General features: G+C 45.4%; 4 protein-coding genes across 7 annotated transcripts in view; 2 read left to right on the top strand and 2 right to left on the bottom strand.

The window, feature by feature from the left end:
- The window catches only part of LOC306648229 (uncharacterized protein), a 57,685-nt gene extending 48,812 nt beyond the window's left edge, over positions 1 to 8,873 (top strand). The window contains exons 2-4 of one of the 3 annotated variants that reach the window (XM_079118150.1): positions 5,315 to 5,441; positions 5,852 to 5,983; positions 7,064 to 8,873. In XM_079118150.1, the coding sequence (XP_078974276.1) occupies positions 5,315 to 5,441; positions 5,852 to 5,983; positions 7,064 to 8,667 (1,863 nt within the window). In that variant the 3' untranslated portion in view covers positions 8,668 to 8,873. The remainder of the gene's footprint in view (positions 1 to 5,314; positions 5,442 to 5,851; positions 5,984 to 7,063) is intronic. The other 2 variants (XM_079118151.1, XM_079118149.1) reach the window with 2 other exon arrangements.
- Positions 1 to 12,127, bottom strand: part of LOC306648285 (zinc finger protein 320-like) — a 182,013-nt gene that overhangs the window by 36,432 nt on the left and 133,454 nt on the right. The window lies entirely within an intron of this gene.
- Positions 1 to 12,127, top strand: part of LOC306648249 (uncharacterized protein) — a 74,635-nt gene that overhangs the window by 1,335 nt on the left and 61,173 nt on the right. The window contains exon 1 of one of the 2 annotated variants that reach the window (XM_079118205.1): positions 11,591 to 11,853. The exons of the other annotated variant lie outside the window; for it this stretch is intronic. Coding sequence (XP_078974331.1) covers positions 11,833 to 11,853 — 21 coding nt within the window. The 5' untranslated portion in view covers positions 11,591 to 11,832. Of the gene's footprint in view, positions 1 to 11,590; positions 11,854 to 12,127 lie in introns of those variants that run through there. 2 annotated transcript variants of the gene reach the window in all.
- LOC306648236 (uncharacterized protein) overlaps positions 1 to 12,127 on the bottom strand; it is a 72,994-nt gene that overhangs the window by 19,922 nt on the left and 40,945 nt on the right. The gene's annotated exons all lie outside the window — the stretch shown is intronic.

The following is a 12,127-nucleotide window of genomic DNA, read 5'->3' as shown; positions in this document are numbered from 1 at the left end:
GTACTGAGAATTGAACCCAGGGGGACTTAATCACTGAACCACATACTTGGCCCTTTTATTTTGAGACAGGGTCTCCCTAAGTTATTGAGGATGGCCTCAAACTTGTGATCCTCTTGTCTCACTCTCCCGAATCTCTAGGATTACAAGTGTGCACCACCATTCCCAGCTAAGGAGAGAGATCTTGTCCAGACTTCCCACCCCTGCCTCCGGGCTGTGTCCTCTGCAGTGTTGCCTGCACTGGGTGTGTTCCTGCCCCAGCTGTTACTGACCTTGGGATCCTGTACTTGCCAGCCCCACCCAGTCTTTTTTTAAAGTTTTTTTTTTTTTTATTTGTCCATGAATCTTTATTTTTTTTAATATGTGGTGCTGAAAATCAAACCCAGTGCCTCACATGTGCTAGGAAAGCACTCTACCACTGAATTACAAACCTAGCCCCCCACCCAGTGTTTTAGACTTCCTTATTCCTCTGCATCACCAGTTTTAACCACGAGGGAATTGTTTTGGTCATTGTTCCCAAAGGGACTGAACATTAGTATGCATACACAAAGCCTTTTGTTTTCTTTCTCCCATCTTTCATTTTTATTGGCTAAGTGTAGAGGTCCATGTGGGTAATCCCAGCAACTCAGTGAGGCCCTTCTATTGAGACCTGTCTCAAAATGAAAAAAATAAAAAAGGGCTGGGGGTGTTACTCAGTGGCATAGCACCCTTGGATTTAGTCACTAGTACCAAAACAAAGTAAAGCAACACAAAATACTGGGTTAATTATATTTCTCCTCATAGTATATAATCCTCTTATATTTTACATTTAAGAACTGAAAATTTGTTAATATACTGTGCAGTTTGTTTCTAATTTTGGAGTGACCCCTTTAATCAAACTTTGTCGTCTCCCTTCTCTGGTACTTTGGTTTCAGAGTTATCTTTGACCTGATTTCTGCCTTCAAATTTCTGATTGTGGTGGTGTTGCTTTGCAGTCTTGGAGTTTGAACCCAGGCCCTCACACATGCTAGACAAACCCTCTACCTCTGACTACATCTCCAGTATCTCCTTTTGAAAACTTTCTCTTTACTATTCCTCCTGGGATGTACCCAGGCTCCATCTGCCACTGAGCTACATCCCCAGCCCTTTTTATTTTTATTTTGAGAGAGAGTCGGGCTAAGTTTCTATCCTCCTGCCCAACCTGAGTGGGTGGGATTGCAGGTGTGCATCACTGTGCCCGCTTAAATGCAGTATTACATTTTCCCTTTTTACTTCTCTTTTCTTGTGGGTAGCACATTGTGCAGTTGATGACTCCCTCTTCTTTTTTCTTAACTTTGAGGACATCCTACCTGTCTTAAAACTCTGCCAGCATTCATTGTGTCTCCTCCCTGACCGCATTGACAATCCTCTGCTGGCAGCCCCACACCCGGTTCTCAGGCCGTGGGGCTGCCCCGCAGTTGACCCTTGCTCTCTGCTCAGCCTTTCTGTGCCCACTGTCTCCTCATCATTTCACTCACAGCTTTGACACCATTCAGGTCTCCAGTCCTCCTGGAAACCTCTCCCATGAACCCTAGAGTCCCATGGCCAGTGGTCTCAAGTCCATGCTGGGCTGTCTATTGGATCTTTCCACCTTCATGCTCCATCTGTGACCTCCTGAGCTCCCCAGATGCCTCTCCCCATAGTCAGCATCTCAGGTAGAGTGATCCAGTACTTGTAGGGGGATGGGACTGGACACCAGCACATACATCAAAAGTGTACAATACGTTATGCTATTGGTTAGTTTTATATTTTAGAGGAGAAAGAAAAAAATTCACATAACCTTTTCAGTCAGGCCAGAAAACTGGAGTCCACACTGCTCTTGAGGCTTGTGAGAAAGACGTGGGAAGACCTGGGTCCTGGTTGCTCTGCTTCCCCAGGGCCTCTGCCCTCTTTCCTGCTATGTCCTCTGTCCACTCACAGCCAGCCACACTGGCCTCTTTTTCTGCCACGAGATTGCTGCAGCCTCTGGGCCTTCACTGGGTCCTGTGCCCCTGCCTAGCCCTCTGTGGCCCTGGGCTGCAGGTGGCCAACACCTAGGGTCTTCATTATGACATCACCTGCTCCATGGAGACTGCTGTGACCTCCCCAGCTCCTGTAACACTCCAGCCTCACCCTGGCCCACCTCTGGTCCATGCAGCCTGCTCTGCCTGTTTCCTTCTGCTCCTTCACTATCACTGTCTGGATTCTGGTGAGAAGAAGGCTCCAAGAGAGGGGCAGAGCCAGAAGGTGGGCAGTGGCTGGGCTTGCCCTTCTGGGAGGTGCCCAACCCTGGTTCCATGAGAGTGCGGAGGGCTTATGCAATACGTCTGTCCACTAACTGGACACCCATTGATGGGGTGAGGCTGGTGCCCAGCCTTTATAATACTTAAGGTTGATTCTCTTCCGTGTGCAGCATTAAGAACCCGGCTCTGTGTCCTACATCCTGAAGGCTGAGATTAGCCTGAGATCTGAGGAGAGGTGAGGGGGACTTTGCTCTGAATCAGTTTGGTCAGGGCCAGGCTGTGCCCTGAGGTGTAGTCCAGTGCTGCCAGCTCCCCACTTCTGCAGCCTGTGTGGGCTTCACCAGCAGGAAATGATTCCCAAAGAAAGGAGTCAGAAGTGTCCTGTGGGCCTTCCTGCAGGAGTTGTCTGTGCCTGGGTCTCCCTGGTGCAGTTTGAAACCAGGAACCATCTTCCCACATGCTGAGATCCTCCCTCTGTGTGTGTGTGTGTGTGTTGGAGGGGGTTATGACAAAAGAACAGGGTGTGTTGATTTTGAGTCTTACACGGTGTTTCCACCACCCAGGATTGACATCTGAAGACTCATGTTACCAGAGCAAGAAAGAAAAGGAGTCAAGAATAGCTATCATTGATGTTCTCAGGTGGTCCTGAGTCCCTTTTTGCAGTGCTCGGGGAGGGAGCTGCTGGCCTGATGTGACTGCAGCCTCCCATCTGACAGGTGTGTCTCTCCCCCCCCGGGCCTCCCTCAGCTGCCCTCCTGTGCACTTAGATTCCATCGCACTGTGACCCAGTGTCAGGGAACATACGAGGAGGTGCCCTGGGTGTGGTCCTGGGAATCCTCTGATGTGAGCATGCTGTGTGGCGGGTGTTCCTGTCCTCTATACCACGTCTCTGCTCTAGAGCTTTTTCTTTTCTTTTGCTTCTATTGTCCTCAGTTGGCTCTTTTCCCCTTGAGGTGCGTAGTTAGTTGACCTGGGGTTTCTCTGTCCTTGTAGTAAAGTTTCACTACCCTAATGTCCTCCTTTTGATTTTTCTTCACTGTATTGCTTGATTTTTGATGTACTTGTTTTTAGTTTGATTTGTTTCCAGTATTTTCTGAAACCTTTTCCTGTTGTTTCCATTGGTTGGTTAAGAATGTGGTGTTTCATTCCCGGATAATTGAGGGTGTTAATTATTTTCCTGGGTTGGTGTCTGTATTTAATCCATGGTGCACGGGAACTCAGTTGGGGTCATTTCAAGCATCTGAAACTGACTTTTAAGATTTGTGACTTTAACTGTCTCAAAAGAAAGAGTAGAGCGGGGTAGTTGCTTAGTGGTACCAATCCTGGTACCAAAAAAACAACAAAAGAAAAGGACTGGCAATGTTGCACAGTGGTGAAGCACCTGAGTTCAGTCCTCTTTACTGGAAATCCATTTTATGCTTTTTAAGGTGAGGCGTGTGCCTTTAGCCTTGCCCCAGGCCTCTGGTTCTGTGCTGGGCTGGGAATATGCTGGCAGTAATGGGGGCACCTTCCTGTGCCTGCCCCTGCCTGTGCACCTGCAGATCATGATGGAGCCCTGGATCTGTTCCACTTCTCTCACTTAGGAAACCTGCTGTCAGTTTTCACTGCACAGTCTCTGTCCCTAAGTCAGCTCTGATTCCAGGACACCTGGGTTGGGTTTTGCCCTACAGTGTTGCACTCCCTGACTCCCGGTAACTTTTCTAGTGTGTCTGCAACTCGGTTGTGTGTGCAAAGTGACAGGAGCATTCTTTCTTTTCATGGGCTGTTGTTTAAACTGATAAATTAGTGTATGTAACGCATTTAGATAGACTGGTGCACGTGAGCGTGTCACGACCTGAGTCACCGCCCTTGAAGTCCTCACTGGGCTGTTGAGATTCTGCTATTTTCCAGCCAGGGTGGACTTCTAAGGCACAGATCATGCTGCTCACCTGCACCCTGAGCATCACCTACTATGTGGAACACAGGGTCTCCGCTTAGACACAGCCTGTACTGCTCTTCCATTTGCACGTTTCTTTATTACTTTTTTTTAACTGGGAATTGAACCCAGACCTACCATTGAGGTAAATCCCTAATCCCTGTGTGTGTGTGTGTGTGTGTGTGTGTGTGTGTGTGTGTTTAAAGATAGGGTCTCACTGTGTTGCCCCCTTTTCAGATGTCAGTCTTAGACAAAAGTAGGGCTTGTGATTCTGAAACACCTGCTTAAATAGGGGTGACCTTCATCCCATTCTCACATTTATAAGGTGATTAGAGAACTTCATGAAACTGTGAAGCACTTACATCCATTTGTCTTTATTGTAACTCATGTTCAGAAGCTGCAGGTGAACCAAGGATGGGAGAGATGTGTAAGCTGAGGTGTGAGGCAAAGGACGTGGAGCTCACAGGACGTCTCTGGGTGGGTCTCCCTCCAGGAACCTTTATCCATGCATTGATCTGAACATCCCTTGAACCCCATCCTGTTGAGTTTTTAGGGAGGCTACATTACATAGGCAGGATTGATTACATCAAGGGTGTGGGTGATCAGGTGGGACTCGAGTCCCTCTCCTTTCCCTGGAGGTTAGGTGGCAGGACTGAGTGTTACAACTGCCTCTCCTGCCTGAGGCTTTCTGGGGAGCAGCCCCTTCATGAAGCTCTCTAGGGGCCTCCAGTCACCTGTCTTCTCACTGGCACAGAAATCTTTCTTAGTACTCCAGGGATTCCAGGTGAGCTACATATCAGCAAACAGACAAATACCAAATGTGTGTTCTGCACCCTCACAGTGCAGATCTCACTCACTTCAATCAGATGGATGCTTAGGGTTTACCGTACTTCTCATTTATTCTTAATTTACTTATTCACAGTAATGGGATTGAACCTAGGGCCCCTCCACCATTACATCCCTCCTCCTTAAGCTCTTCATTCTCAGACAGGATCTTGCTCTGTGTCCCAGTCTGGCCTGCAGCTTACAATGTTCCCACCTCAGCCTGGGTTCCAGCTGGGTTCCAAGCAGGTGCCACCATGCCTGGCTGCTCTGGTTCACATTTCACATGAAGACTACAGCTGTCCCCACTGCCCCATTGTGAAGCCTGTTTTCATTTCAGGGTCTGCTGACATTCAGGGATGTGGCCATTGAATTCTCCCAGGAGGAGTGGAAGTGCCTGGTTCCTGCCCAGAGGACGCTGTACAGGGAGGTGATGCTGGAGACCCACAGGAACCTGGTCTCCCTGGGTGAGCTGGACTTCCCCCTGAGGCCGGGTCTGCCCTGTCGCCCTTTGTCTTTGGGATGCTCTGCATTGGTGACTGAAGCCCTGCTGCCTGTGAAATGAGAGCTCCACAGTGTGGCCTCTGTACCTAGTCTGTCCCCTTTCTCCAGAGGTCCTGCCCCCTTCATGGTCCTGCAGGGGTGGTTCCAGGGCTGAAGTACAGCATAAAGCCCATGGCCGACGGTTAAAAGTACCCAGTTCCCCATCTTCTGTCCCTGTGCTTTGATTCAGTGGTTCTTGGAGGACAGGTAGATAGCTACATTTTATAGAGAAATATTTTCTGTATCGCTCTGTAATGTCTCCCTCTCATGTACAGATAGTTGGGTCTGATTTCTGGGACAGCCACAGTTCATCACCTTCCTTTTTCTTTACAAGCAGGAATGTGTCCTTTAGACCTGAGTGTCATGTCCTTGTTGGATCAAGGAAGGCAGCCCTGGCCTGTGGATGGCCAAGTGGAAATGTGCAACACACCACGTGGGTGGGCATGTGTGGCAGGTGTGAAAGCAGGTAAGAGCTCATGTGCCCATCAAGAAGTGTTGGGGAGCTTTGGCAATGGGAGGGTCAGAATAAAGGTGAAGTTCATTTCCTGGCCTTTATATGCAAGGAATTTGGTGTCAAGCTCCATTCCCCTTTTTCCTTCCTCTCCTTCCTCCCTCCTCCTGTCCTAAAGTTTCTTCTATGTATACAAAGATGAATTCCCCTTTGGGATCTTTACATGGTTTTGTTGAATTCATTCCATTTTTCTTCCCTTTCCTTCCTCCCTCCCTCTTCTCCTCCACCCCTGATCTTCCTGTATCTTTATGATATCCCATCACTACCTCAGTGACCTTTTCTCCTTATTTTACTCTAGTTGGTACATATGAGAGCAACCATTCGACCCTTAGTTTCTGTCTGCATTCTTTCACTTAGCACAGGATTGTCCATTTCTATCCCCTAGCAAACTTGGTTATTTCATTCATTCTTTTACCTCTAGGTTTTTTGAAATAAGTGCTGTGACGTGTTCAAAAATGTGGCGTATTTTATTTGTTATTTATTTATTTATTTATTATTGTGGTGTGGGATTGAACCCAGGTCTTTGTGCTTGCAAGGCAGGCACTCTACCTACTATATCCACAGCCTGGCATATTTTATAGTAAAGTCTCACAGTTGCCTTTGTTAATAAGATTTATCTTCCTTCTCTCATGAGTATAATGAAATCGTGCTTTTCTGATCTATTCACCTCCACCTGCCTCTAGAAATCCAATCGATTAATTTCCTAAAATCATCGCAGTTTATTCCTCACAGTTTGGGGTCTGCAAGTCCACAATCAAGGGTCCCCATTGAAGTAGTGGATATAGCATCAGTGTTGTGATCAGAGTTTATTAAAAACTAAGCTTCCTTGTTTAAAACATTGAATTACATGTAATCCAACTTACTTTCTTTGAAAGTCCTATTCCATTTTTTTTCCTTAACAATAAAAATCAACCATAACCCCCATGACTGTTTTCAATCAAGTATTACTTTTGGTATAACATTACATATTTCAGTATAAGACACATATTTACCTTGTGTAATTAGTCATAAACTTTTGGTTCCTATGTCTCCTAGACATTGCTCCAGAATGTGTCATCAAGGAATTTCCACCAAAATGGAAGAACAGTATGGGAGAAATATCCCACCCAGTGACATTGCAGACACATGAGATCCATGTCATTGAGGGATTGTGCTTCATGGAAACCCTGAAAGGTACATGGGACTTAGAGTGTCACTGGAAAAATGTCAGAAGATGTCACACCGGATTCCGCATGACTGGAAAGGAAAGTTCCCCTGGTGGCAGAGATGAACATGAAGGAAAGGATGCAGGGAAGACGCTCATCGACTGTTGGCTTGGATTGAGATTTCAGTCATACCAGCCTGAATCACAGCCCTTTCAAGATGATGGGAACCTTCATAAATGGAATGACAGTGAACAGACTATCAACAGTATTTCCCTGCTTCCTGCCCACCAAAGACTTCCTTCTAGTATTAAAGCAAATATTTCTCATAAATATGAACATGATTTTATAGATTCCTTTTTATTTGTGCAAGAACGGAAAACAGACGTTCCTTCAGCAGCTTACAAAGGTAATGAGTTTGGGCAATTGTTTAATCAAGACTCACACTGTATCAGACATCAGACAATCAATACTGGCAAGAAACGATTTACATGTGAAATATGTGGCAAGGTCTTCAAGCAAAAATCAAACCTTACTAGTCATTGTAGAATTCATACTGGAGAGAAACCTTACAAGTGTACCGAGTGTGGGAAGTTATTCAATCACATTTCACACCTTGCACAACATTGCAGAGTCCACACTGGAGAGAAACCTTTCAGATGTGATGAGTGTGGCAAGGTCTTCAGTCACAAGTCCTACCTAGCAAACCACCGGAGAATTCACACTGGGGAGAAACCTTACAAGTGTGATGCATGTGGCAAGGGTTTCAGTCAGATTTCACACCTGGCAAGTCATCGTAGAATCCATACTGGAGAGAAACCTTTCAAATGTAATGAATGTGGAAAAGTCTTTCACCAAATTTCACACCTTGCACAACATCGAACAATTCATACAGGAGAGAAACCTTTCAAATGTAATGAGTGTGGCAAAGTCTTCAGTCGCAACTCATACCTCATTCAACATCTGATAATACACACGGGGGAAAAGCCGTATAAATGCCATGAGTGCAGCAAGGTCTTTAGTCACATTTCACACCTTGTACAACATCGGAGAATCCACACTGGACAGAAACCTTACAAATGCAATGAATGTGGCAGTGTTTTCAGTCATAGGTCTTCCCTAGCAAATCATCAGAGAATCCACACTGGAGAGAAACCTTTCAAATGCAATGAGTGTGGCAAGGTCTTCAGTCGCAATTCATACCTAGCAGAACATCTGATAATGCATACTGGGGAGAAGCCTTACAAATGCAGTGATTGTGGCAAGGTCTTCAGTCGCAATTCACATCTTGCATGTCATCGCAGAATCCATACTGGGGAGAAACCTTACAAATGTAATGACTGTGGCAAGGTCTTCAGTCAAAATTGCTACCTAGCATGTCATCGCAGACTCCATACTGGGGAGAAACCTTACAAATGTAACGACTGTGGCAAAGTCTTTAGTCTGAATTCATCCCTAGCACATCACCGGAGGATTCATACTGAAGAGAAGCCTTAGACATATAATCACTGTGTGCAAGGGTGGTGGCTCACTTTTAATCCCAGCTACTTTGGAAAGAGGCAGGAGGATGACAAGTGCAAATCTTGCCTGAAGAACATGGGCAGACTGCCTCAAAATAAAGAACTGGGGATGTAGCTCAATGGGAGAATGATCACCTAGCATGTTGGTGTCCCTGGGTTCAATCCCCAAACCCAAATCAGGAAGAAACACAACAAAACAAAACAAAACCCAATGTCATAAATGTGCTGAGATCTTCAGATTGAGTTCTCCCATACCAAGCAGTTGTGGTACAGAGAAACCCTATAAATGTGATGATTGGCAAAGCCTGTAGGTTGTATCTGTCCAATCGTGTGATCCACACCAAGAGGGCATGGAAGGTGTTCACTGACATTTCCTACCATGCACATTGTTAAGATCCCATCTTAGAGAAGAAGGCACAAGTGTATTAGGCAAATTCTCAGCATTCACTCCATGCAAGACCACTGAGAGTTCCTAATGGAGAAAGTATCTCCCATGTGTAATGAACATGCAGAGCCTTAGGCCTCATTTCAAGCTTAGTAACCTTCAGTGAGTCAGTGATGAAGAGGCACCTTATCCATGCATTGGATGTAAATAGGCCCTAAGGTAAAAGTCTGTCATTAAGACAGACTGGCCAGGTTTGTCTCCAGCAGATGTACAAATAGTGACAAATCATTAGTGTGCCCTCAACCCTCTGTACACATCGGGTGAGGCACAAAAGCATAATGACTTTGGCTAAGCCTGTCTTCGGTGCTCCTGTTTCCACAGACATGAGTTGATCCTCCACAGAAATGTCTGCATGTGCCAAGGTCTTCTGGCACAGTTCACAGCTTGCACACCATTGGAGAAGAGGTTCTGGAGATATAGCTTGAATGCAAGGAAGGGAGTCATGAGTCATGAGTACAAGCAGTAGTCAAAGTCCATGCTACAGAGCAACATCTGCAAAACTCAGAGCACATAGGACAAAGGCTTCCAGGCCTCAGAATCCAGTGGGCATTAAAGGGACATCTTTGAGAAACCTGTACAAGAGTCCTGTGCATGATGGAGATTAAATCCAAGGGCTTAAATCCCTGGAACAGAATGATTGACTCAGAGTGCAACCTTCAACGTGTCAGAAATGTGCTGATTTTTTTGGTCAAACATTTGTGATTTTGTTGTCCTGAGAAGATTTATTCTGGTGAGAAGTCAGACAGACACTGTGACCCTGGATAGTTCATTCATCAAGGGAGTGTCCTGAGCATTCACCAGTGATTCCATCCTAGAAGACTGTGAGAAATGTACTGGAGTGTGACATTATTTCCCAATTCTCACATAATACTCCATGTCAGAATTCATAGAACAAGTCTCTGATTCCGGAAGATTAGCTGCTGGTCTTGCATACTGTGGAATAACTACAAGTCAGAACCTGTTAAATGCCATGACATGTCAAAGTGCAGGGATGTTTGAGCAGTATCAGTTATCTTCAGGCTGTAACGTGTCTCTTTCATAGAGATTTCTTGGCAAGATACCTTGCTCATCTTGGGTTCTGTGTCTTATAGAGCTATCATGGTTGTGTTCAGAAAGGAATCTGTGGGAGCAAAGGCCTTACTTCATGAATGAGAGTCACTGCTGTCCTTGTTCCTGGAGGAAGAGGACACTACTAAAATTCAGTAGTGTCTGCACAAAGGAGTATTTGGAAGGGGCTGAGCAGGATGTAGAGTTAGGATGTTGGTCGTCCTGCTTGCTGTGGTCTGTGCACCCTCGTCCACGTGATCCAGTGTGGGATGCAGGTAAGGAACCCTCTACCAACTGCCTGAAGAAGGGCAGCCAAGACCATAGGGACTGGCTTTGTGTTGAAGAAGAGGACTGTGTTCCTAGGGACTATCTAGGTCCAGGAAGAATGCAGGGAAACGGTGGCCACCTGCTGCATTTAATGACCACAGATGTTTAGCATGATTGGTGAGCAATTTTTCTAGTTCTTGTTCTTGTAACTGAATAGTTATCAGAGAGAAGAGACCAACATTAAGAACCAAAGCAGCATATTCTTCCTGAGGAATCACTTTTACCTGCTGATGCGACATTTGCTTCTGATTTATTCAGAATCTACATGGTAATTAACAATATAATCTTTTCACATAAGTCTGAGTGAATCATGTTTCTTCTACAACACAATTTTGTTGCACCTCAGTGGGATTCTTTATATTAGCAATTTACCATGCACCATTAGTGTCCTAAGGTTCAAAGAGATTTCTAACAGATTTTCTTCTTCCATGGTGGATTGAACAGATAATCATGCTTTGTACCTGAGTTATTCTGTGCTCTGCCCTAGAGTAAATATGTAGGAGGATGAAAGTTCCACCAAAGTGCTTCTTCAGACATGGACACCTGAGAGTCTGCATCATTGTAGATGAGTGTGCACCTTATACTACATTTTCCTTTCCCCTCTCCCTCAGTACTGGACATTAAGCCCAAGGCCCACTTAACATTGAGGGACATCCCTAACCCCTTTATTTGTTTTATTTATTCATTGGTTTATTCATTAATGTATTTATTTCAATCTTGGGGCAGGTCCTTGCTGAGTTGCCCAGCCTGGTATTTATTGTGCATCCTCCATCCTTAGTCTCACTAGTCCCTGGGATTACCAGCATACACCACCATCGTTACTATGTTTTTCAGTGTCTCTCTCTTGTTTGCCAACTAAGACACACAGAAAGCATCATTTTCCACAAAGCAAAAATAAAAATATAGTAAGGGTATGTAATAATGTGGGCATTAAAGATAAAATAGCATGTGTCATTTTTGAGTTCTCTATGAATAATTTGTAAAGATGAATGTAACCAACTTTCCTAGCATACATAATGGGAATATTTAGTTTGTACTCTTCTTTATAGGATGATTGTTACCCTGTACTTCTGTCCTCCTGAAAGGAACACATATTCTGGTTGGTTTGCCAATGATGCCAGCACCATAGCCTGATGTGTCCACCACAGAATGAGACTTTCTGGGGGAGTGTGGTACACCTGAGCTGTTCCAGTTGTGGACCCAGAGGGCAGAAAATGGTGACTGGTTTGTATTTTGACAGGGAGGCTGGAGCGTGGGCACCTGGGTGCGCTTCAGACATCAGCTTCTCCTGGGGAATTTAACATCTTACCCAGTGGAGAGAGGATGGCAGCGGTGGCAGGACAGGTGTGCACAGTCCCACGTCAAGGGCTAGTCAAGCCCTGTGGTCCCTGAATGTTTGCTCTTGGTTCTTTACACCTGTTGCTTTGGGAGGCTCCGGTTTTCTTCATGCTCATGGTTTGCCATATTCCTCTTCCTGTCGCACACCCAGCTCCCATTCCACAGTGAAGTTGTTGGAAACACTTTGGAAGTACTGCTTTGATCAGTTGCCTAATTCATTTTCAGTTAAGAGGTTTACAAATGATGGTAAGTCATCCATATGACTAAGCAGTTTTACAAG

The sequence above is a fragment of the Sciurus vulgaris genome, assembly GCF_902686455.1.
Source record: "Sciurus vulgaris genome assembly, chromosome: 17".
Taxonomy (NCBI): Eukaryota; Metazoa; Chordata; class Mammalia; order Rodentia; family Sciuridae; genus Sciurus; species Sciurus vulgaris.
The sequence above is the reverse complement of the archived record's forward strand: the minus strand, read 5'-3'. Positions and strand labels throughout refer to the sequence as shown.